This window comes from Sphaeramia orbicularis, chromosome 3 (assembly GCF_902148855.1).
Source record: "Sphaeramia orbicularis chromosome 3, fSphaOr1.1, whole genome shotgun sequence".
NCBI classification, from domain to species: domain Eukaryota; kingdom Metazoa; phylum Chordata; class Actinopteri; order Kurtiformes; family Apogonidae; genus Sphaeramia; species Sphaeramia orbicularis.
Window position 1 is genome coordinate 10596546 of NC_043959.1, and position 27595 is coordinate 10624140.

Consider the following 27595-nt stretch of genomic DNA (forward strand, 5'->3'; position numbering starts at 1 on the left):
GTAAAACTATAGCACCCCTCCCCAGAAGGTGAGCTTGCATGATGCTCCTGAATGAGACCACACAGCTGTACATGATGTCTGATAAGTCCACTTGAATTCGTTATTGTATACGTGCATTTCTATTGCTAAAGTCTAAACAAACATGAGTAGATCAAATCTAATGAAATCAAATTTTATTTATATAGTGCCAAATCATAACAAAAGTAATCTCATGACACTTTACATATGGAGCTGATTGAAACCAGACTCTTGAATAGATAGATACAGAACAATGCTCTTTAAACTACTGGTGCATGGACAAGTTGAGACTTTCAGTGTTTGAGGTAAGCTCAGAGCCCACCTGCTGATAAGACTTCCTCATCAAACAACATCAGCTATTAGTTAATAAACCTCCTGTGTTAACCACCCGCTGAGAACAAAAAGAAAGGATAAAGAGAAGGATGACAGATCTGTGGGTGGGTGGGGGGTTGAATGTAATACACATGGTGTTATTTGGGCTGGAAGAGGGTGGGGTGAGGGGGTGACAGTTCTCCCTGACATTTGGCAATTCACATGAGGTGGGCATTTTTCATCTTGGTCAAGGGCGGCTTACTGGCAGCATTACGTTATTAAACCATCAAAACCCTCACAGTCTTTCCTTGAACATAAATAGACCAACTAGTAGGCTAAAGATCAATCCAAATGGAGAGCGACTACATGCCATTTCATTTAGCTTAATACATACATCAATGGATAGAAATAAAGAGAAGGGGGCTGTGGGGTCCACTACGATAAAACTCAATCTTTATCATATAGAGATCATGTCAATAATTTTGACATGGTGTCTTTCCTCTGAACTCATCCATTATTGTTGTAATTGAGATGATATTAGGCATTATTGACAAATGAAGCCAAGGCAGGAGCCTAAAGCATTTGTTCTAGAGCAGGAGGAGAGCTGTGGACAGAAACAGATGGAGAATCAATAGTGTCAGTGGGAGGACAAGAGACCTGGGAAGTGTTACACTGAAATTAAAATGTTATTGGAAAACAGAGTGTCAGTCAAGCACAAAGTCAAGTCTCAAGGGAAAAATGAAGGAAGACACTGACATATACCCACATGGACAAGTATCCATCCACATTTATTTATTCATGCTGCATGATGATACCATAATTATCGTGGGCCATAGAGAAACAAAACAAACAAAAACAAAAAAAACACCTTAAATTGACTATTGTCGTGTCTAAAATAATACAATTTTCCTTGTTTCATACATGATGTGGGACTGGACTCACTGTTTGACTACAGCTAAATTGCAACCTCGAAAATATTTTGGATGACTGAAAAAGTAGCCTCAAAAAGCAGCAATTTTTCTGGGTTTACAAGTAATTTTTAGTGAGTCTGTCAGGACCACAGGTTTAATGTAAATCTGTAGATGAACATGTTGTCTCCCATATCCACACCTATCTCTACACTTAGTTAACACTATGCCATTGCTAAACAAAGGTCTTCCTTCATCCATTATTGGTCTGGAAAAGACACAAATTGTATGGGTTTGCTCTCTAGTTCTAGATAAATCACACTCATCTTGGGCAGCACATGGCACAGGACACAGTGAAAAGGCATTTGGATAATTGTGTTGGAAAAAGTTATTTTGGTGCAACATGTGCACATTAGGAAGTGCATTGTAATATTAAAATGACTAAATCCTTACAAAAGAAATTGGCACATAAAAATACACGTGTCCTTGTCAAAAGTTGACATTTTTAGTGAGTAATTGAAGCTCAGGGTTTGCTGTTCTTTCACATAGCGAGGACTTTCAAAATGGTAACATGCAACAACTAGAAGGAAGGAAGGAGAACAACAACCTTATCACTTTTCAACTGAAAAAGTCACAGTTGTACTGGTAGAGTACATCCCATTAGCAGGACTAATGAATGTGTGAATGTAGCAGGTAATAAAGTTCAGTGTGAAGCTGTTTCACTGTCACTGACTGTAGTCAGTCATTGTCCAGTGTTTTACACATTAAAATCAGGACTACATTCTCTATTTTTTGTAAGTAACAGGATTTGGACATCAGGACTGTTTAGCTCATTATTTGTTTCACTTTGAACTCATATGATGCAGCTGTTTTTATGTGGATGGAAGTTAAAAAGAAATTAATCAGTTATACAGTTATGTCAAACTATTCCTTAATTGAATCAACAGAACAATTGTGCTATGTGATAATTGTAGTAGTTTCTGCAGTACAAGGTTACAGTTCATATACTTTAATGTACCTCCATGAAAGAGATTCCTACACTCCACACATCTGCATGGATCCCATACTGTTCCCCTGATATCCTCTCTGGCTGTGAACCAGAAACAAACACACAACTGTAAAACGCAGAGAGTCATTATTGGTTAGGCTGAAAACTTACTTGACATTAAACTTACCGCCATGTATGCATTAGTCCCCACATATGTTTTGGCAATCGAATTCACCAACTGCAAATCATTCAATAGTGGGTTAGAGTCTAATAATAGAAAAAACAGATATAAATGCAGAGTATTTAACTGACAGTACAAACTAATGGCATAACCATAATGAGAATAATTACATCATTGTTCTATATTGGGAAATAACAAAAAAATCAGACCTGGAATAAAGTTACATTGCCTAATTATATCAAAATTCTATGATAATATTTTGTGCCATTGTCAACCCTCACACAAGGGAAAAGGACTGGGGCAAGGAGGCATTAGTGCGCATGTGTGAGGATACAATGGCACATGCCATCAATGACAGGACTGTGATAATGAGTGTCTGTCCCCTTATGGCTGGGTGTGTGCCCTACAGAGAGTGAGAGACAGGGAGACGGTGGATGTGCGATGGAGAGGTATAAATAAAAAAACAACAAAAAAAAAGGACGAGTCAATGCTGTTGGTGTTACATGCACAGTACGGGCTGCAACATTCACCTTGGAGCCTACAAAGGGTTAAAATAAGTGAATATTTGGAAATGAATAGATGCTGTGTTGTCATCTACAGCTTTGGATATAACCAAAAGACCACTTGCAATTTTTTTTGTAAAATTTCAACACACCATTTCTATAAAACTAATAATTGTAAATAATAAATAAAAAGTGTGAAATTCTTTAAAGAAAAATTACAGGACTACACACTAATACCAGAAATTTATAAAATGCTTGATAGAATCTGGCAATGACCACACACTCTGAATTAGTAACATACCCATATTTTACACTAAATGATCAACTACACACACACACACACACACACACACACACACACACACACACACACACACAAACACACAAACACACACACATATGTGTAATGATTATTATTTTTACTTTTTTTTTTAAAATTGCAAAGAGACTTGTGATCCACTAATAGCTGTTTATTACAACTGGTAGAAATAAATACTCCTGACTCCACTAAAATCCAACAAAAGAGGAGGCAGAAAACACATTTCAACCCAACATCACAGCGGTGTAATAAGTATTTCCAAAGCTGTATGTAGAACTGCAGTGATTAACTGATTAGATGTCCACTATTACATTAATCAAGAACTATTCTAAGTCATTTATAATGGATTTGAGCAATTCTTTTAAGAACAAAAACAGTCCAAATTGCATATTGATAAATTTCAAAGTTTGCTAATTAATGGACAGACAAACTACTGGAAAACATGGCATGTCTGCCATCATATTGATTTTAAAATTTTAATGTTTGTTTTTAAAGCTTTAAATGGTCGAGCTCAACCCTATTTATCTGAAATTTGAACAGTGCACCACCCCAGCAGAGTCCTCCGATCGTCCTCTCAGATGGTTTTGGATGTCCCCAGGTCCCCATAGAAACAATGGGGTGATCGTTCATTTGCTGTTGCTGCTCCAAAACTGTGGAACTCGTTGCCTCCTGACTTGCGAGTCCTCACTGACCTGCCCCTGTTCAAGTCCAGGTGAAAGACTCACCTGTTTAGACTGGCTTTGAACCCTTAGCACTGAGACACTATTAGGTTTGAATCTGTGCTCTCTTTTATCAATGTGTGTTGTGTCCTATTGTTTTATGCATATTTGTGGTACTTGATTAACCTGTTTTTTTATCTTACAATTTAACCATGCTTTTAGATGTAAAGGACTTTGGGCTTCGTTATGTTGTTGTAAAGTGCTATGTAAATAAACTTTGATTTGATTTTTGATTTTGTCTGTTGTCTTTTCTCTTAACTTTATGCCGTCACTGTGGTAGTGAGTCTAATAATAATTTAATTATGCACATACACCTCACATAACATTGATTATAATTCTGTTTGCCTTGTCAATAAACTGAACATGGCCAATATGACAGGACAAAAATATACAAAGCAATTTACTGAAATACTGGACTAAAGTACAAAATCAGAATAAAACAATGCATTGCTAGCTCTACACTGAACTCACAGCAGAGAAAGAGGAAGACATGACAAGATGTAAATTACCATGACTATATGAAACATTCGTGATTAATTCAACAACTGTGACATGACAATTCATAGCCCTATTTACAGCCTCTTATATGTGACAGTATACTGATTATCTTTGTGTTACACATTTGAGAACATTAACTAGCATTTTATAACATCTTACAGAAGACACTATTTATCAATTAATTGAGACAATAATAAAGTAAATAATGTTTAGTTGCAGTCCTAGTTTGGTGTGTGTACCAGATTAACTTTACTGATCTCCAGTGAGAAACACTTCTGTCACGGTTGATATTTCGGGTACCGCTGAAGGTCTGTCCCTCATGATTACATTCTAAACACACATTGTCACACTCGCCCAAACCACGCACCTCAAAACACACAAGAATTGGCACACACACATACACAATGACTGCCCTATTGTCTGCCACCCACGCTTTCCCCATTTCTACCGAATACATATCAATGAGGCTTTGCTGCTGTGTGTGTGGGTCATAATTATAAGAAGTGATTTTTGGAGGCTACAGAACAATAGAGGTGGGGGGTGGGTGTTAATATGAGTGGAGGGCTCTTGGGACAGCCCCGATGTTTTGAGCTGAAAATGAATGCAGTGATTGACAGCTTGACCATATGTGCGCACACACACAGACAGCACAGAGCTGTGGTGATTCAGACAATTGTTTTTTTCTTCCCTCTCTCACTTTGTCTGTGCTGCCTACAGAAGACAAACCAGTACCTGTGTGCTGACACCAAAGTCACAGAGCTTGACTTGTCCTCGAGTGTTCACCAGCATATTGGAAGGCTTGACATCTGTGGAGACAAACGGCACGATAGAACTGCAACATCAGCACTCTGCAGCTTGTCTTTATCAACTCTGCTCTTTTTTAATAACAGAGTCCTGCACACAGCCTTACTCACCTCTGTGAAGTATCTTCAGGCTCCACAAATATGTCAGGCCTTTGACGACCTAGAAAGACCACAGAATAAATGCAGGAATTGAAGTGTGCTATTTCATTTTAATGAGAAGCAGTTGAATAATTCGCTAATGCATAACTTAATATTAATTGGTGTTGATATGTTATATTAATACTGTACTTCAAAGGAATGTCCAAATATTTGTGAAAGTACACAGCCATGACTTTTAACCCTTCCATGCATGAATTATGAGAACATTAATCAAGATTTTTTTTTCCCCAAGTGGCTTTTATTCCTCTTTAGATATGAAAAAAAAACAATACGACTGAATTTGTCCACTCAGCAGGACATCATACATTTAATTTTAGAAGCAAAGAAAGATGTATTTAATGATATACTGTGTAAAAACTATGAAATAAAAACCTGTTTAATGCTGCTAATCTGATGTTTTCTCACATTTTATCTACTCTAATACTAATTATTACTCACTTCATGAAGATAATATGCAAAAAAAAAAAAAATTGTTTAACCCATAAGGACCCAGTGTGACATTTGTGGCAGTTCCCAAATGATTTTTTCTCCATATTTAACCATGCTTAAGTGGTTTATCACCATTTATTGTAATATTATTTTCTGGATTTTGTGTTTTTTTAAGTGAAAATCGGGTATTTTCTGACTTTTAATTTACTGATCATGTTCATGAAAGCTCAGAGAAAAGTTGAGGATTATTTTATCAAAAATAGAGAAAACTGAAGAAAAAAGTGACTTTTTCAGCAAAATATATCATTAATTGAACATAAACCCAGTGTGTCCATCCACTGTCATTGATCCAACTCCATGGGTTTTACTGGTGAATCAATGTTGTAGAAGATGACGGTGTTTCCTCATTCACTACGGAGCCTCTGAACGTCCAAATGAGTCATATCTGATGACCATGAAAAGATGAAGAACTGTATTTTACACCAATTATTTACATGTGTTAGTCGATCATCAGTGATTACACCGTTTATATCAGTAGAAGATTTTGGTAGATGGTGGATTGTTTGGGTCTTTATGGGTTAAAAAAGCAAAAAAACAAAACTTTTAATTACAGTCAAATAACAACTAGCAATTATTTTTACCCTCAAACATGTTACTACAGATCAGGTTTATTTAGAACAGCACAGTTACAGTAATGGTATGAATTTCAGTGTATGGAATGATGCATAAGTATCCACGGTGTTGGCTGATATGGAACTAAAACAACAAAACCCATGAATACACAAGAGAACAGCTTGGAACAGATGTCCACTATAGCGACCAATATGCATGAAAGGGTTAATCTGGAATTTCAGAAATGAACCCTTTCATGCATGAATTGTGAGAACCTTAATCAAGATTCTTTTCTGGAGGGTTTTTATTCCTCTTTAGGCATGAAAATAAAAAAAAGCAATAGATTTTTTTTATGAATCTATTTAATCACAGAGTTACAAAAATATTCACTCAGCTGAACACCATGTGTTTAATTTTAGAAGCAAAGAAACAAGTATTTACTGATATACTACTTGAAAACTATGAAATAAAAACATTTTTAATTCTGCTAATCTGATGTGTTCTCACATTTTAACATACCTGCATGGAGATAATATGCAAAAAAACAAAACTTTTTGTTTAGAAAAAAACAAAAAACAAAACCAAAACTGTTTATTTCAGTCTAGTAACAATTAGCAATTTTTTCCATTCGAACATGTTACTGCAGATCAGGTTTAACTACAGTAAAGTTACAGTAATGGTATGAATTGCAGCATATGGGATGATGCACAAAACAACAAATCCATAAATGTTCAAGAAAACACCTCTGATCAGCTGTCCACTGTAGTGACCACTATGCATGAAAGGGTTAAACATTATTTGAGTCGGTGTTGTCCATATTTAGACCTGCAACACGCGCTCTGACTATAATTCTGGCTTACAGACTTATCCATTTCTACTGACTTTTTAAAACCCCCGTATGTGTAATGTAAGACCTACTGCACACTCCCAGTAGAACTTCAATACCTTTATTGCCTAAATTATTTTTCTTGCGTAAAAGGGGAAAAAAAAAATTGAATTAATCACTATCAACAGGCTTCCTTCCTAAATGGACCTGCACTCACCTATATTAGATTAAAGTAATGTTTACAGAAACTATTTTAATTTAGTACTATGCGACCAAAAAGTAGGTAATGAGCAATAATTATGAACACACATGTGCATGTGAATGACAGGAACACAGTATCACACAGTATGTCCCAGTCTATCACAAGATCACACTACCAGGTGCTGGAAAAAACCAGGGAAAGTACCGCATGTTAACTGAAAATGGGACAGTTTCATCATTTCCTTGTATCCTATGATCATTAGGTTTTTGGAGTCAGAAATGACGTGAAATAAACTAACTTTCAGCATATTGGAATTCCTGTGGTCTGACAGGAAATGAGAATTCTAAACCCCTCTGTGGCCTCTCTCTACTCTGTGGGTCAACAGTGGTTTGACTGTTCTATAGCAGTGTGAAAATGGCATCAGGTTATCTATGTTTAATCTTTTGATTTGGACTGAGAGCTGCAGAAGTAAAGTAATGCTAAAGTAAGGGTCTTTACTCTGATTTCAATTCCTGCAGCTTTGATGACAAAAATTCAAAGGCCATGACCCTTCTGTTAGCATCCGTGAAAAGCCTGTTATCTTACACCCAGGATTCAACACGAAGGCTATTCTTTATCATGTTTCAAATGACTTTTATTTTGTTCTGTAAAGGGCTGAAGTTCTAAACAGAGCATACTACTATCACTAACTGTGATGTGAAAAAAGGAGAAATCACAATGGTCTTGCTGCACCTCACCAACCTGGCTGTGACAGCATGGTTCACTGAGGTGGCCAGTAAGCTGTTAAGACCCCAGGGAACAAGGTTAGACAAGATTTACCCTGCTGAAAGCTTTCAGTACAGCCAGGTTGTCATGGCTGGCGTGTCTCTAACGTCCTAGTCATAGTGTCCTTGAGATGACAATCAGCGGCGGCGGCCTCACAGTCACACTCTTTGGCTTTTTTGTAAAAAGCAATGTTCAGGAAAGGTGACTCACAGAGCGTAAAGTTATGAGGAACTGTAGCAGTCTCATTAGGGTGTAAAATGGCTGCAGAACTTTTATTGTCTGGCAGAGGAGAAATTTGCTTATATAAATGAGTCTTTTTCAGATCTAGAAAGGGCATTATAACCATTGTGGTAATTAAAAAATTGACAATTGAAAAGTGACATTTAAATAGGCAAATATGCAGTGTTGTGGATCCTAGGACCTCAGTTTGCTGCATCTTCCTGCAGAGATGTGCTGCTAAAAAGTGTGTAGGTGAGTCCCAGTGCAGATAAGAACACACTATAAAACAAAAGAATATTATTTTTTAAAGGCAGATAGGACACGGTTCTTTTTTTTTTTTTTATCTTTATGCTCATCTTGTACATTGTGTCATTCCCTCTGGTCACACTCATTCACCTGCCTAGATTGTTCTTAAAAATTAAGATATAGTGTGTTGAACTGTGACAAAATTATACCAAATAATAATTATATTAGCATTACTAATTCCCAATAATGTTTACTTGCTTTGTGCTGAATGTTTTACTAGCAAAATGTGAAACCTGTCTCTAGGTTATACGCTTCTGTCATCCATCTCTAATGCAAAATAACCTTTGAGATAAATAAAGGAAACACAAAAGCTCTCTGAAGTCCTGCTGCCTTGAAGGGTGGTGGAGCAAGGGCAACAACTGGCGAATACAGCTTCACTTGGACCCTCTTGGGTGCTTTTCCTTCTGTGATAATTAACAACTGTGACAGTGGAAAGGAGGGAAAGCTGTGAATTAGAATTAACACTAACTAAATAGCTGTCATTGTTTGATTACGGACAAAGTTAAAAAGGGGAAGCAGAGAGGAGGAGGAGGAGGAGGAAAGAGAAGGGTAATGAGTGTGGAAAGGAGACAGACATCAAGGCCGTTTCTATCCAAATGCTAGTTTTATGTGAGCGTAAGAAAGGGAGGAGGAAGGGTGAATGTGCTGGGTAGGGGAGAGAAACTGACTTTGTCCATCACTTTATCAAACAGAGGCTAATTGAAAGATTCACACCTGTGGTTTTCTTTTCTTTTGTTTCGTTAATGAAATTAGTATTTTTCCCTTTAGACTTGTTTTGAATCCCGTATGCTGATAACAGGTCACACTGACAAACGCTGACAGGCTGCACATCAATGGTTACATCGAAGATACGCATCAGCTGTCTTACAGTCCTATAGGTTTTTGTTTTTGTTTTTATTTAAATGCTTTTGTGCTGCTACCATTGTGACTGTGTGTACTTAATTAAAACTTACAGCCACCGCAATCCGTCCTAACACATGCTCTGGAATCCTCTTGTACACATCTAGAGAACCACCTGCAAGAGAGTTCATACTTTATTCAGACAACACTTATCACACAGAACGTCTGTACATTTATCACATATATATATAAAATCATTATACAGTCGGTCAGCAGTAATACATCACATTTGCTTTGATTTTCTTTTGTTTATCATCTTGGTTCTGCTTCATTCAGTCAATATGAGTATAATAATTTGAAATGAACACGTCCATATATTTATATATCGGTTTAATATTGATTCATGATTAAACATGAAAACTCTGATGTTTTCTTACACTGTGTGTTTTATTTGTATTAATTTATTGCTTTCTCCTGCAAAAAAGGGGGGTAATTCAAGAACATAAGAAAATGCCTTTTTTCTGAGAAATGATTTCTTGGGGACATTTGTTGGCTGGGAGAAGTCTCATTATAAATATATCTAATTTCATCTTTCTTTTTCTTTTTGTTTTTTTACTTTATTGCTGTTACAAAACTTACAGGCAATTATATAACCAGAATAAGGGAAAGAAAAGTAAAAGAAAAGAAAGACACAAACAAAGCAAAACAAAATCATCTTGATTATCGGTTGATATGTTAGTGACAAATAAGGCACAGAAATATATCAAGCACAATACATCTTAACTTATATAGAGAACCTCTACCTTTATCTTAATAACATATTTCAGCTCATCTTAACCTACATTTAACCAATAACAAACTAAAGCAATGCTTTGCATAATAGCCAGCAGAGGAACAACATTGTTTTGCCATTTTTCTTTTGCTAAACTTTCATCATAATTTGAAGAATTCCAGCTGAGCACCACTGGGAGGCTATATTGTTTACATTATAATTCAAGAAGCATATCCGGTTTCTTTTTATTCTGTCTGTTTTTGCTGTGTACAATAATCAAACACGAACACATTCAATGAACGCAATGTTCAAGGAAAGTTTGATAAGGAGAAAGTGTTGAGAGGTTAGACGGACTTTGCTGACAAGTTGGCAAATGTGTGAAACAAGGGATTCACTGCATTAACACACACTCGAACAACCGCACACCCAGAAACACAGACAGCCCCGATTTCACACAGATCTAAACACATACAAACACACCTACAAATGCACTTAAATCCAGATTTATCACGCCCTTGTAGCTTTTAGCACACGGGAATGCTAAGCAGCTAACAGCAATAAGACGCTCTTTTGATCTGCAGAAGTGTAAATGGATACATGGTGCAGAGACAGTGGACAGAACAGCCACTTTTGCACAGATGTGTGGAAAAGATTAACAGAAGAACTCACCATCCATAAATTCAGTGCATATTGATATCCTGTTCTCCACAAAAAAGGCACTAAAGAAGGTGATGATGTAGGGTGAATCACACTGAAATCAAGACAAAATAGAATATCACCATAAAAACAAGATCTCATCAGTAACCACTGAAATCCAAGACGTTTCCCAGTGCGTGCCTATGTCTATGTTATCACCAACCTTTGGTTTTTTCTTAAAATTAATAATATACTGTTTTTTTTATTTGACTTGATTTAACTATGGCAGAATTCAATGAAGAACATAAAGAACAAACCTTATAGAGAATTTCTAACTCTGACATGATCTGCTTCTGTAGCTCCACTGTGATGTCCAGAGGAATGACCTGCAGTGAAACACAGAGGGGAAAATTAGCTTTTAATAAAATCAACAACACGACTTTTTTGATATCATGATCATCTAGGCTATATTATAAAAGGGAAGTGGACGATCATGAAAGAAGATAAATGTGACAAGATTGTGTCAAATCTTTACAAATGCTTACATTTGAATATATCGGGGAGTACTCTTCAGGTAAAGGAGAAGTGGGAACTAGAAATGAATGTTGTAATTGGGGACCAAGAATGGGAACAATTGTGTGAAAATGGACACAAACTGACAAGCAGCCCAACATGGAAAGAGTTTATTTGGAAAGTGAACATTAGATATTTTAAAACCCCATTTATTATTTCTAAGTTTGACAAAACTAAAACAAATTTATGCTGGAGACATTGTGGACAAATTGGAGATCACACACACATTTTTTGGGATTGTCCAAAACTTAAATCTTTCTGGGAGGGAATTAGAGAGGAACTTTCTAAAATACTACACACTTACATTGAATTTGACCCACTGATTTTTATCTTTGGAGTGCTCCCTACTAATTTCTTAAATAAGGATAAAGAATATCTTTTGAAAATTCTTGTCTTGGTAGCAAAAAAAATGATAACTGTATCCTGGTATAAACCACTTCCTCCAACAATAAATCAGTGGAAGGAAAGAATTGTGAGGGTCTATACAATGGAAAAAATAACAGCAAACCTAAACCTTACCACTGATTTGTTCAAGAAGAGGTGGAATCCTTTGATAATCCATTTGGATTTGATATTGTAGCATTTGAGAGTCTGATGCTGGGGGGATATTATTTGTATTTTTATGTAATTATTAAAATAATTGTAGGCAGATATATTAGGTATGCAAATAAGACCTTGTAACAGTACACTGATTTGAGGTACCAGTTTGCCGAGAAGTTATGTTTATTTGTTCATTTATTTTGTTCTTTTTATGTTATAAAAGATATGTAGCTTTCTACATTAACAATATGTAAGAATTGTACATATTGTAAAGCTTGAAATATAAATATGAATACAATTTTGTTCAAAAAAAAAAAAAAGGGAAGTGGACTCTGTGTGTGTGTCTCGGGCATCACACAAATTCCGGAAAGAGCTGACTGCTGCAGTTTGGCATACTTATGTATTTTTGGTCAAGAAAGAGACTAACAAAAATGGCAAGTTGGTAGGACCAATATGTTAGAAGATATTAATAATTTTGGAATATAATAGTCTTACAATCACGTAGCTATGCCCAGAATCATAGAATTATAATTGAATTGGGTTACCTAGTAACAGATAAACAATAGGGCCACATTACCATGGTTTCAAATTTCATGCGCAGCAACAGACATGCCAGCTGAGAGGTTATTCAACTGAAAATGCCAGTGGAATTTTTCCCAAAAGCCAGCTCTCCCCAGCATAAAAACTACCACATCTAGAACCAGTGGTTCCCCACAGGTCAACACACTTGTTATACACAAAGGCTGTAACTATGTTCAAGTGTTAGAAGAAGTATTAATACCACAGTTAGATGTATCTATCCTTGACTGAACAAAATATATGGCTACTTTTATGATGTTTAATGTAGATTTTCATAGTTATGTCTCTGTTAGTGTCAAATTCTTTTTACCTTTAACATATCATTTACTATTTAAACAACTGGAAGAAAATGTGCAGAAAATGTTCTCACCTTCACCGCTAAAACACGCTTCCCAAGAACATGATATGCTCTACACAGAAAAAGAGACAACAGTTAGGAAACAGTCTATTAGAGTATTACATCTACAATAAATGGATAAGACACAATAAATGGAACTGAACATCACAATCGTCAATCGAAACCAAACAATGTGTTTTTCAAATTGGCATTTCTGCAACAAAATGTTACACACATGCACAATTTGAATTCTTCTTTGAAAGCAATAACACACGTCTGTACTTAACACTTACAGTTACATGAAAGTATAAACTATTTTGTAGCTGTGCCTGACAGTTCATCTGTGTTTAAGGTATATATTTTTTTGCAATAATTTTGCTTAATTTTAAGATAAGGTATGACTTTACTGATCACATCATTGGGAAATTTCACTGTTAACGGCAGCAAAAACACAAAAAAAAAAGTGCAGAGAGACAGGTTCAAAATATATAAGACTGAAACATGAATGCATCTAATATTTACATATTTCCAATATAGCTGCACATGCACATTTTGTGATATGGGGGGGTTACTGGGAACTGTTATATATTCTGATGGCTGTGGGAAACATCAGAAATACAGTCCTGAACAAAATCTTAGACCTGGGAAAGAATTCATATTTTGCAATGGTGCATTGTAACCAGGTTGTAAGTAGAGCTTCAAAATGCAAAAAGAAGAAACTGGAGCAAGAGACAAAAAATAGTCAAGTCGGTATCAGGAGTGTATTTCTGGCATTACCCTGGTTGCATCTTAATACAGACTCTCAGAATTGGATATGTGTGATCATTGTAACTTTACTTAAACAACAAACACAATACTGGCCTTACACTTTTGTACAGTCCTGTATAAAATTCATCAAAATAAAAAATATACCATAAACACATGGACATAGTCACATGTACAAAATTCTTCATACTTTCATGTAATTGTAAGAGTCTCTTGCTCCAGTTTGTTTTTGCATTTTGAAGCCTTGCTTACAACCTTGTTACTATCCACTTTTGTAAAATATGTAGCATTGTAATCTTTTAAGTATTAAAAACTGTGACCTCCTTTTGCACTTTGCACATCATTAACTCTTGCACTCAATCAATATGAGAATTACAGGCAGCTGTGGCTCATGAAGTAGAGCAGGTTGTCCAATAAACTGGGGGTTGGTGGTTCGAATCCTGCTCTGTCCCAGTCACATGCTGTTGTGCCCTTAGGCAAGACACCCCCCTTCACTCACACAAGAGTATGAATGTGAATGAGAGCTCGTTGGTGTTTGAAAAAGGCTGTTGGCATGGACTGGCAGCCACATTTCCATCAGTCTGCTACAGGTGTATTTGAAGAGCACCAGTGTGTGACTGGAGTGAATGAATAACAGATTCAATGTAAAGCACATTGAGTCAACAGAACTATATGAATATCCATTATTGTTATTATTATTTTATTTTTAATATTTTTTTTCTCATCAACTCATGTCAGATATTTCTGACTAAGCTCCTGTTACTGAAACACAGGTCACAATTAATACTGACCATTTAGTTCAAATTTTTTTGTGTTATTTTAATAATGTGCACAAATTTCCAGTATTTTCTGTGGTGTCTGTAGAAAAGAAAGTGAGCAATTATATGCATGCTTTTTACAACCCTGCAAAAACAGTAAAGCTAAGTGTGAGCAAAAACTTTTGCATAGTACTGTGTGTTTCAAAATTCTACGCTAATAAATGTCTTCTTCTTCATAAAGTGTTTGTGTAAAACTAAGGTATTATCAGATTTATATTACAGTGGTGGCAGTAAGTTAACAGGATAGACAGTAACATTGTAAATATATTAACAATTAACGACTTAAATTTCAATATCATGCCAGCTGTAGCCAGCTGTACATTCTGACATCAACAGGAGAGAAGGACCTGAACTCTGATACTTTCATCATCAGTAACAACAACAGATAAGAGCGATTAAACCCAGTGTAATATAGTCTGATCTAGCATAACAAAATGCCTGCACCATTTCTCACAAAGGTCAGAGGTTACCACCCAAAACCAGGCCCAGTCATCCCTATCGCTACTTGTCCCAGACAGAGTTTTGAGTTGCAAGTTGCAGCCACCGACCAGCCCTGTAATGATTTAATTATCAAACTCCTTAATGCCAAATGTCGGCTTTAGTTACAGCCGCTGAAGGATAACTTACAGCACCGGTGACAATACCTGTGGACCTCTCACTATACAGTCCTCAAGGACAAATACTGTCCAACAGCTGTCAGGTGACGGGGATGAAGTGGGGGCAACACACGTCACACAGGTTGGTTTGCTAGCAAGCGGTCTTAGTGAATGTGATACCTGGCTACTCAGCTGTCAACAGGTCTTCTGGAGAGACTGTGTATGGTGCAAGGTGTGATTAATGTGTCTTAGATTAGAGTATCGCATTGCTCTTCAGCCAGACACCTTTAAACTGGCCCAGGCCTTTAATTAATGGCACCTATTAGTGCCATGTCAGGTATTTACCCACAGTTAGAACAAACACAGGCTCTTGACTGTAGATATGGCATTGGAGTTGTAATTTACATCCTCTCAGATAATGGTCCGCACACTGTTTGTAAATGACAAACTACAACCTACAGTACAGAAGGAAGTCATTATCTGAGGTTCTTCTTAAATCCCTATCAAAAACTTCCCAAATAACCTTCCAGAATAGTGCTGTATATATTTTGATATTAAATGTAATCTTCCTAAATAACAGCTCTTGGCATGTTAGGCTGATAGTCTTGTTTTAATTTGATGTCTCAGTCTTCCTTTAAGCTACAATCAATATCAGTTAAGCATGACTGCAGCCTCTTAATTAAGCTGAAGATGTTAACTGAGGCAGGATCGCAGGGGTAGACATGTTAAATACTGACTGGGCAGGTTGGGTGTGTAAGGCAGCTGGAAAAGAGATCAGATCGAGTCTTCACTGTGTTAAACAACTTGTAGTTCTCAATGTGTAGTCTATATATAATGAAAGACATACCCACCCTGTGGCTAAATGCAACAAGTTACTAAAACAGCACAAAAAAAAAGTGGCCGATATGTTTGTGGACCACAGTATGGATACATGTGCATTCCTATAAATCTTTAATCTGTTTCACTCTTTGTCTTTGCTGTCAATTATGTTAATTTTTCCCCGAAAGTACATAAAAGTAAACAGAAAATAAAGCCGTCTACACTATGGGCCGGATCTACAAAAGGTTTACATGAATAAATACGTGTGTAAACTCACAGCACATACAAAAAAATATACAAACTGATTTACCAACAGTGTGCACTAAGGGCTGCGTCTTTCAAAGGTGCAAAATAGCGAGTCTGCATCCAGTTTGTATGTTTGCCGTAATGAATATGCAATATGGGACATTTACACAGAATTGTGTGCGCTGGGAGGAGAAAATGTAAATATATTAATTTAGCACAAGCAAAGTGATTCATCAAACCCAAAGGCAATTTTGCTCATAGAAACTGCATCTGTATTTCACACATCTCAAAGCGACGTGCAAACGTTTTATGTGTAATTGCACACACGACTGCGGTTGTTGTCACAAGAAAGAGACGTTGAAAGAGGATGTAGAGAACGCATTTTTCACCCTCATGTGAATATTTTTGGAATGACAGAAGAAAACATAATTGCGATGTATGCTCAATAGCTATGGCTTCGGACTGCAATGTGAAAGACCGGTGTTTGAGTCCCGGTCAAAGCAGCAATTTTTTTCTGCCCGAGGGGCAGCGGCACAGGTACCGGTAGGTAAATCCACCATTGCTGAGTGGATGTGATGAAAAAATATCACTTTTCAGGACTTAAGAACTCCTCCATGTGACTTAGATGACCATTTCAACAGCTAAAAATACCTAATAGCCACTATAAAAAATTGTTTTTGAATTTCCGACTGTCAACTTTTAATGGAGTAATATTGACTAATTTATCATCTTTCTTTCGGTCCAAACTATCTTTAACAAAACCATCTTTACAAATTCAACCTCTGCTATAGAGTACAGGAAACAGGCAACAATATAACAGTAAGGACAACAGTAAACCCATTACTGCATATGTTCAATCTTAAGTTTTAGGCATCTACCATGTTTTTCAATGCTGATACAATTATTAGAATTATTAATCAAGGAGACTGATATTGGATATCTGGAACCTAACATTTAATTTAAAACTGTAAAAAATGCAATTTTGCTGCTAGCAATTAATGCCTTTCAGCTGAATGTCAAATCAAATATCAAACGCATAAAATCAAATGTATGAATTCAACTTTTCAGATTTGATAGACTGTTACTTGTGACATGTAACCAATCAAACAGCGCTAAGGGTAAGACATTACCTGACAAGACTAATTCATCTAGTTTATCTTAGATAAAAAATGTTTAAAAATGATAAAAATGGAAATATTAGATCTGACTAACATTCATGACCAATAATTGATCACTGAGTTTCCATATTTATATACTATACAGGAGTAATGAAATTATAAGCCTATTTCATAAAAGTATACCGTATTTGTAATTCCTACAGACAAGAGTTGATAATAAGAAGTTTAAACACATGGGGCATGTTTTAGGGCTACAGATGGTGCAACTACAGCTGAGTTAAAGCTTTATTCCCAGACTGTCCTTGACCACCTCAGGGCCGAATGTCCCTCTATGAGTTACAGTGACAGGCCTGTGACAGCGGGAGAGACAGGGACAAGGTTACATAGCCACCCCCCGCCACTTCCCCCTGATGTGACCCCAGTAAACGTGCCCCATTGCCTGGATCTTATTTACACTCCAGCTCGCTCTGTAATAAAAGCTCCATCATGTAGTATTCATAGGGCCTCTCTCGATGTCTCTGAAGTTAGAGCTGTGGATTACAAAGCCTGGACTACGGGATCAGGGCTAACGTGGTCCGTTTACACTGCCACGTGGATGACAGGTGGCCTTTCTCTCCCTCACCTGATACGGGGTGTCTAAATAACACAGACAGAAACACAGTAAACGAAGACTTTCACAGGTAGATATGAACATACGCACAAACCTGCACAAAGAACAGGCTGCTCAGGTTTTCAGGACCTGCCTTATTTGCGGAGAGGATGATAAAAAATTAAAGAGTAAAAGTAGATTCTTTGATACAGATATCAGCAGTATGATGTAGTATCTGAAATTTCCCCTTGTGGCCATATCTTATCTTATTTTACCTTATGAGGGCAGAATATCAATTAAGTATAGAGTTAGCTTCCCTTGGATTGTTTTGCTTTTAAATATCAACTGGGGCTGCATGGTTTGGTGAAAAAGTCACTTGCTCTTGTCAGTCTACTTGCTTAACATGTTTATTTCAACTCAGATACACTAGGATAAAAATACAACAAACATCATAAAATTCATAAACAATGTAAAATATAAACAATGACTTTAATTTTGCTTGATTTTTCAGTATCACTGAGTCCAAAATATTGCCACAAACACTGAATGTTTAATTTGCAGCCTTTTGCAATTACATCATTGCACAGTACTGGTTGGATTTAAGACTGAACTTCTATTAATAGCGCAGCTCAAATGTATATTCTTTTAAATCCTGTATATTTTATTAAATCCTTTTAATAAACAAACTGCCAGGAAATTGCTCACATGGCCGGTTTGAACTACATTTGACTTTTTTTTATACCCACATAAATAACATTTCATATCATGACAATGAGGCCCATGAGGAGTAGTTCTATCTAACAAACTAAATGTAAGTGTTAGCATCTTGACTGAAAATACCAGAGCAGCTGTTACTCACAACTAACTGGTTTTGAAATCCAGAGCAGTTTGACCCCTGCCTTGTTTGGTCAAACTATTTAGTTTAATCTGAAACAAATGTGCAGGTATGAAACCTCCCCTGGACCCTGGGACAGATCATCTAGCTGGTGTCAGTTCAGATCAACTGAACCATGATTTAGTTTATGTACGTACATGGTGAGAATTATTTTTTTTCCCACAGAAGTTTGAGACCAATTACAAGAAGCGATGTGTTACTGTCAATAGAAAACCAGAAAAACAGAAGATGAAAGAACAGCATCAATGCTTGCCCACCTATAAAAGCAGATGCTGCATGTGAAGACGAAACTGGACAGATGTATTATATTATTTTGCTCAAAAATTTGCAGTGAGAAAGCAAAATCAACTGCACTAGGCGTACCAATGCTGGGAAAAAAAACAAAACATGAACCTTGGGTCAGACTTTCAGGTCTGAAAACGTCCTATGTGTAGTCATCAGTCTTTAAAGATTAAGTTACAGCAATTCTGCTAATATTAACATCTTATCAGATTTGAACAAAACAGCTCCAAAGACTAATGTTGACCAACATTTTCAATGTTTCTGCAGACTGCAGAGGCCACTGTGCATGTATGTGACCAGGACATGTGAGTCGCCTATGGATGGAAATCCTCTCCAGACTGTAAAAACGAATGACCATTGTCAGACTTTAGAGAGGTTTTGTTAAAATCTAGTGCTCCTTTCTTCCTCCTGCAGAGGAAATTTGTCACCCAGTGCAGCAGTGTGATGTATTTTTAATTGTTTTGCTCTATGGCACAGTCAAATAAGCCAAAACAGGTTCTGGATTCATGAAAAACACTGTTTGAAGGATGAACCCATTAGTGAAAGTAGTCTTTTAGCAGGCTTTAAAAAAAAAAAAAAAAAGCTTAAGAAAAATCCCATGCCTTATTGCTTCAGGAGAGACTGAACATTTACAAGTGCTCATCCTCATTTATAAAGTTTAATGTGATGTAAAACACTTTTTTCTTTCGATGCATTTGGATGATACTTTGCAGTGCGTTCATTTGACTGTTCTCTATCTGTACTGTTGGACACATGTTTTTTTTTTCTGTTCAGAAGGATCAGTTTTTATAACAATACACTTGAGTAAAAAGTCTGAGCTCTGGAGATGCACTCCAGAGGCCCAGACAGGTGTGAACTGCAGTGCTGTTACAGTGGTTCAACACACAATTTCACAGTAACTGGATCCAAGATACTAGCTTACAGCCAATTAACCTAAGAGGTTTGGCCTTAAAACACAGTCAAATCAATGAGGTGAAAAAACAAAATTAATGGGAAAAATGGGAATGAGACAAGACAAGCCATGAGTGTCTAAGTAAATGTCATCACAGTCACAGACACTCAAATGTGCTTGTTTAATTGCACTGGTGGAGCCATGAGACACAAAAATAGCCTGTGTGTCCTTGTTATTGCATTTATAAGCCATAGAGCGAGTTAGATTGGTGGACAAGATGGACCTCTGAGAGAGTGTGTAATAAAAAAACAAAGGCCGACATTGATGGATGGCCAGGTCAGCATGTGGCTACGGAGAGCTGAGGTGTTGGTAACACCCAATTGAGTCCAAATGGCTCTGGGTCATAAATGGGCTAAAAGGTTAAAAGGTGGCGAGCCAATAGTGGTGCTTTTCACATGTAATAAGCTAAACATAAGATGGACTAAAGGGTAGAAGCTGAAGAGAAGAAGAAATCAAGCTTATGATGACGTGAACTGCCTCATGTCTGACCTCGTGCATTTAAAACAAAATGGTTAATTTCATGACTGTTAAAGCAAAATGTGTTTGTCACAACTGGCAACCAAAATTAATAATGCAAAAATGCTGAATCAGTTCATTAAATCTGACCCCAATTTCTATCAGGCAAACAATCCTTTAGCTTAACAATGGTTAATCGAATCAAACCACCAAGTTAAAACCTGTATGAATGGAGGGGATGTTCTCTGCTTCTATTGTCTTCAAAGGATGTTTTATAATGTGAAAATATTTACTGATTCTGGACAAAATTACAGTAACATCTAAAAAATACATACATACAGATAATAATAATATAATAATAATAATAGCAATAAAAAGCAATTAGCAATGTATGTGTGTGTGTGTGTTTAGGCATTATAGCTGTTTTGCTTCACTTAATATGACTTTTTTTTAATAAATCCAATTCTAATTTATACCTAATAAAGTAATCTAATGCATGTAATTTTACACATTACCTGTAGACATCTGAGTCTCTACTGTGTGTTTGTCCAATGATAAAGACTACTTCAAAACCATAATTAAATGACTCATTTCTCAAATTTTCACTCAGTGGTAAAAATCTGGCTTTAAACATGAAAGAAATAATTTGACATCTATCAACACTGACTGCTATGAAAATTCTTATCATGGCTTGGTGTACATTTTGTGCAGAAATAAAACAGTTATGGTGATCATTATATTCACATTTTCATCAGTTGTATGAACTTGACGGGATACATTTCTTCTTCTCTTGTGTAGAAAGATTAGACTTCGGGCAGTAAATCAAATTCATACAATTAACAAAAGTTTTGCCTGGTGAAAACACTGAAAAATGTCCAAATTTAAAAAAAAAAAAAAAATCCCTCTGGGGACTTTTCTTGCTCAACAAAAACTCTTAATGCAACCGGTTGCTTTCACAATTAATTAATATGCTCCTTTCACAGCATATTAGTTAATTGTGAAGGTATTTGTCCAGAAATATATTGTATACAGTTTTAGTGATGACAGCGTATTTTTAAATCATGCTTTGCCACAGAACAATTAATTACAAGTACTTTTGATGGTTCTGAAAAGGTGCATAAAAGCTGATTCAGTTTTAGTTCAACTGACTAATGTATCACTATATATTTAACACATTTCAAATACAAGGACGAATATTTCCCTGAGCTTTCAGCTGATTATGCTAAATAAATGGACTACATGCCCATGTTCACAGTGCTGATTGTTTAAATATATTCAACCATAACTAACTTTTAATTTCTAAACGGTAAATGTCTGAGATCCTGTTACAGTCGATATTAACCTAAAAAAAAAATACACACACATCATCTTCTATATCTCAGGAAAGATTTTTTTTTTTTTTCACCTAGTTGTTTCATTCCGTGCTTCCAGCCATAAAAATCTAAGCACCAAAGCATATGGATTTTCTGCTGGGCTAAATTGACTGAGAAGTTGTTAGGCTTGCAATATTGGCTTTCCTCAGTGCAGTGTAACCGTTTCTAGTGCCAAACTGATCAGCAATCTCTTTCCCCTACGACTATGAAAGATTGGCTCTTAATGAAACTACCTCATAAACCAGTAAAAGGTGGTCGGAGAGAAAAGGGGTGAAAATAAAAAAGATTGTGCGGTAGATTTGCTGGATAGGAAATTTACTGGGTTTGCTGGAAACCGTGTGAGGCGGACCACTCTGTCAAGTCAAGGTTAGTCTGAGCAGTGATCAATACTTCAATCTCAATAAAACAGCTCAATAGTAGAGGATTGATGGAGAAAGAGAAAACAGAGGATCAGAAGAAAGAAGGATAGAAGCAGCGACACAAATGCCAACCTTGTCATAATGTTAGCGGGACGGTAATACATCTGTGTAGGTGGAGAGGACGGAGCTCCTCATGCTGGCAGGTAATGTGCTGTAGTATGGGCCGATTATGTCTACTGCTGTCAGACCTTACAGCCCCAAATCAATATCATATATGTTTGCAACCTTCAAACCAGAATAAATAAATGAAGGCACGAACTGGCCTGAAAGACACCCCGGCACAGAGTGAGAGATAAAAATGAAGGGAGAGAAAGGGAGTGGTGAAGAATGGAGGACACTTAACAGGACACCAGTGAACATCTAGGTGAGCATTCATGCTGAGTGATAGGTTGCATTTTCATTGTGATATGAATGTGAAATGCAAAAGACTATGACAAATCAACTAAATTACATGCAACAAAAGCAACTCCTTAAGACAAAACAGATTTTTTTTCCTTGAGCTGAAGGGAAAATATTTATAAGAGTTGCAAGTTACAATTTCTAAAATGAAAGGCGTATTAAGAATTTTCAGGTGAGAATAGAGTTTTTTACACTTCAAATCTGTGGTCAGATAAAACTGATTTCAAAATGTGTATTTTGTAAGATTTCCTGATAGTTTGACTTAGTTTTCTACATTGTACATTCCACAACCTCCGTCAAGGTGGGACTAGAAATAGTATCTGATCCCTGGTGGTCCCTGTTCTCATGCAGCAATAATACTGAAAAAGTAGAATCAAGTCCAGGTGAGTCGTGTAGATAACGACTGTGGAAAAGTGGCATAACTTAAAATGCAGGTGGATTTTCTTTCAAAAATACCACAAATTTTAAACAAACCTTATAAAATAAAAATGTCAATTTATGCGTCTTTCTGTAATGTGTGTACTGTTAAATGAATATTAAGACCTGGTCTATCATCATCATGGTTTACAACCTTCCCAGTTGGATGTAGTCTTTTACAAAATCAGATCGTACCTGAGCTACTCAGAAGATATTTTGACAAAATCTGTTTTAACTAGCGCTAAACCAAACTGAACACTGGTCTGGGTCATGCAAAGTTGTTCCAAACTCTTCCGCAGTTTGTCGAAGCCTTTGGCTAACAGTTCTTTCAAACACAATGGTGCTTTTTTTGCTGTTTTCCTTTAATTTAATCCCATAATTAATTCCAGGAATTTCTCCTTACTGGTCCACACATGATCACACAGACAATAATTTACAAAATCTGTTTCCATTGCAGCGACTCATGTCTCACAAGCATAAAAAACTTTTAAATGATATTGAAAGTTTTTTTTAATTTATTTTTAATTTTATTTTAAACTTTCTGCATTTCTACAACTTTTTTTTTGCACAAACTGAAAATACACATTAAAGCACTTACTGTTTGAGATCTTGTTAACAGTGCATCATAAGCAGAAAATGCAGGACATTAACTAATTTGCAAGCTTAAACGTAGTTTACTCATTCACATCCAATGCAACTTCACAGTGTAATATAGCAGTGTAACGGTGCACTTGTTTGTACTGAATCATTTCGGTTCAGGACCTTCGATAAAATATGGAGGTGTACCAAACAAATACATGTAGCCTATGTGAAGAACACAGACACTCAGGAAGCAAGGTGGTACCAAGAAGAACCCATGTGCAGGGTTTCCTCCATATACATTCAGCAGTGGCGAATTCTCAGCGCCGCTGCAAAAAAACCAAAACATGTCAACAGAGAGCATAACAGAGGCACAGAAGTCAGGTCAGATGTCTGAAGCATGTTAATTTTCACTTTCGGGTTTCACTTTGTTGCAGCTTTGTAGCACAAAAGAGTCCATGAATTCCTTTATAGCAGGGGTGGGCAATCCTGGTCCTCAAGGGCCGGTATCCTGCATGTTTTAGATGTTTCCCTCTTCCAACACGCTTGGTTCACATGATAAGCCTATCATCAAACTGCAGAAGCCTGATAATGACCTTCAGGTGTGCTGGAAGAGGGAAACATCTAAAACATGCAGGATACCAGCCCTTGAGGACCAGGATTGCCCACCCCTGCTTTATAGCAAAAAGGGTTTTATTTTTTTAACTCAAGTTGGCAAAATCCAGTGAACCCGCTCCTCTTCTCCTTCACCATGCCTCTGCTGTGGTGTTACTGTGAGGTCACGTTCACAGCACCTCACGGAATAATGTGGAGCGTTCACAAACACTCAGTAAATTACAGTGTTTGCCATAAATGAACACTGAACATTAAAAAAATACCAAAATACATAACATGTGGGGTGCCTATTAACGTACCCCACACACACACACACACACACACACACACACACACACACACACACACACGCACACGCACGCACACACACACACACACGCACACACACAGGTCTCTTTCAATGTTCCAAAAATATATCAAAAATGAATCGAAATGAAGACCCCTGGACCGAAAACGTACCGAACTGAAACGTTTCTGTACCGTTCCACCCTAGTGTACACACCATATCATACTACACTCCAGGTGAAGCAGACCTGGCACATCATCATTTGGCAAAAACTTGAACCGGCTGAAACCGACTTGCATTACTCAATAAACAGGGACTCTGAAGGAGGCAGAAAGAGCCTAAAAATGTGAGTAAACTTATTTAGCGGCCAGCTGGACCCATTATTCAGTACCATGGACAAAAGTTAGAAGCTTTAAGGTAACTGAAAACACCCAGCAGGTGTCCTTCACCCACCCACCAGTGTCACAACCCCTTACTGTGCTGTGACTTTGTAAAGTTGGGGCATCAGTGTAAGAGCTAGAAAACACTTACTTGTAAACTGTGCCTCCATTTCCATGGCCAAGCTGTTCTTGATAGTGGATGTCTTGGGCATTTATCTACAGACCAACAAACAAACAGAGGTACATGATGTGGTATATAATTTAGGATATTACATAAGAGCACATGTAGCCACTGGATGATATGTGTGACTGTACGTATGAGGAAAAGAGTGAATGAGAAATGAGGGGTGTATTTCCGCTGGTGGCTATAAACAAAGACGAGCATTCGGGTCAGTCCAAGTTCAGTGACATGAGGAGTGACAACTCAGAGACAGAAAGATGAGGAGAGACGATCAATACAACATTTGCTGTCCAATTTATAAAAGGACATTGTGCTTGGGTGAGCGAGGAGTGACTGATGTGCATTTAAATGACAATTTATTTGATGTTGTCAGTCCACTCCGTTGCTATAAAATGTTTCAAAACAGAATCAAGGAAATATAACATAGCCTGCCTTAACATGACAGGTCAGTGCAAAGAAAGTTTATTTCTCTCCGTCGCCTCGCTGCTGACCAGTCCACATTTTCCTGCATGACTATGAAATTTCACTTAACATTGTAATAAAATAAAAGTTGCATGAGCATCTCAAAATTCACATGGTTTAGGAGCTAGAAAATAAAGCAGACTACATTACATTTGTAAGACTTCCCAAAGAGGGAGAAAATAAACTACTACTTCTCTGTCTGGAGTGACCAATCCCATATTTGTCTGTATTAACTCCAGGTTTTCTGATATTAGCCAATGGACACTTTATAGAATGCATAATGTCAAAAAGGTACTTATTTCCTCATTTGAAGTTATAAATATTTGGTCACATTTATATAAGGTTACTGCTCAATGCACTCACATCACAATTATCTTGGATGGGCAAGTTTATTGTTAAACTATAATCTATGCTGCTTGAAAATTTACTCTATTATCGATTAAGAATAAACACTTTATTATTCATACCTTACACATTTATGTCTTTGAAAATAACACTTATGCTACTCTGACATAGTAGTGAAAGGTCATTATTTGTCATAAATTTTTTTACATATAAAGTCAGGTAACATTAACAAGTAACAAGTAATAGGTCCAGAGGATGGCTTCATCAATTCTTAATAATGACTCCCATTCTTTACGAGGTGAATTCCAGCTCCTTTCCTCTGGACGGAGGTTCTTAGTCCCAAGGTGTAGGACACAGCGTTATAAAAACAGCTTTGTTCCTGTTGCCGTCACTGAGCTCATTAAGAAATAGTGACATTGCACTTTACTTACTTATTTTAGTTATTTAATCTATTTCTTTGCTCTATTTATTATTATTGTGACTTTAAATTTTTAAATTTTATGTTCTTATCCTGTTTTTTTTATCCCAGACTGTTTTTATCTCCTCTGGGTTTTTATTGTGTTCTATTGCATCTTGTTTTTATTTATTTGATCGTATTTATTTATTTAATGTTTTTACTTATTCATGCTGCTATACTGATGAATGGTGGAACACTGAGCACTTTTTGTCCTGTCTTTTTGTCCTGTCTGTAAGCTCGATCATGTACCTGTCTTACATGTTCAATGTATGTCTTGTTGTAATACCAAAGCAATCACCTCGACAGCAAAACAAATCTACCCTCGGGTACAAATAAAGTAACCTTTAACCTTGAACCTTAAAGATTGTCTTGGGTTGTGTGAACGTTTTTTATGTCTTGTTTTTAGACTCAGTTACTTGTAACATTTTAAAGCATCTCTCTTAAAGATGCACATGTAAGCATGGATGGATGCATGACTGTATATCAGGGGTGGCCAACCCTGGTCCTGGAGAGCCATTATCCTGCATGTTTTAGATGTATCCCTCTTCCAACACACCTGATTCAAATGATAAGCCTATTATCAAGCTCTGCAGAAAACTGATAACGACCGTCAGGTGTGCTGAAAGAGGGAAACATCTAAAACATGCAAGATAATGGCTCTCCAGGACCAGGGCTGGCCACCCCTGCTGTATATAAATATGTGCTTTTGTGGTTGCACCCATGTTTTCTTATACAAATGAAACTCTGAATGGATAAAGTTCTTTGAATTTGAGGAAGAAAATCTGACTACAAATATCTGTTTTACAAATTCATTAAAGCTAAATTTAGATATAAACTTTGACAAGTGGTCTAACAATTATTACCAAAACTATGGCTACATCACAAATGTCAGAATTAACAGTGGCCTGAGATGAAATAAATATATTATTCTCTCATAGAAAGAAATTCCACATTTATCCATACTCTCACTCAAGTTGCATGTCTCATTCAACGTGTGAATTAATGTGACATCCTGTCGATAAAGGCAGTTTGTTTGGGCAGATACTGGTTTGCACTAGGACTGATATGAAATCAATATGGGGCTGCCAAAATACATATTTCC

At 36.7% G+C, this 27595-nt stretch overlaps 1 protein-coding gene across 2 annotated transcripts in view; it reads right to left on the reverse strand.

The window, feature by feature from the left end:
• Positions 1-27595, reverse strand: part of map2k5 (mitogen-activated protein kinase kinase 5) — a 130791-nt gene that overhangs the window by 90455 nt on the left and 12741 nt on the right. For both annotated transcript variants that reach the window (XM_030130388.1, XM_030130394.1), the window contains 9 exons: positions 25200-25264; positions 13078-13117; positions 11333-11401; positions 11049-11130; positions 9721-9782; positions 5361-5409; positions 5179-5252; positions 2414-2464; positions 2257-2328 (listed from right to left, as the gene is read on the reverse strand). In XM_030130388.1, the coding sequence (XP_029986248.1) occupies positions 2257-2328; positions 2414-2464; positions 5179-5252; positions 5361-5409; positions 9721-9782; positions 11049-11130; positions 11333-11401; positions 13078-13117; positions 25200-25264 (564 nt within the window). The remainder of the gene's footprint in view (positions 1-2256; positions 2329-2413; positions 2465-5178; positions 5253-5360; positions 5410-9720; positions 9783-11048; positions 11131-11332; positions 11402-13077; positions 13118-25199; positions 25265-27595) is intronic.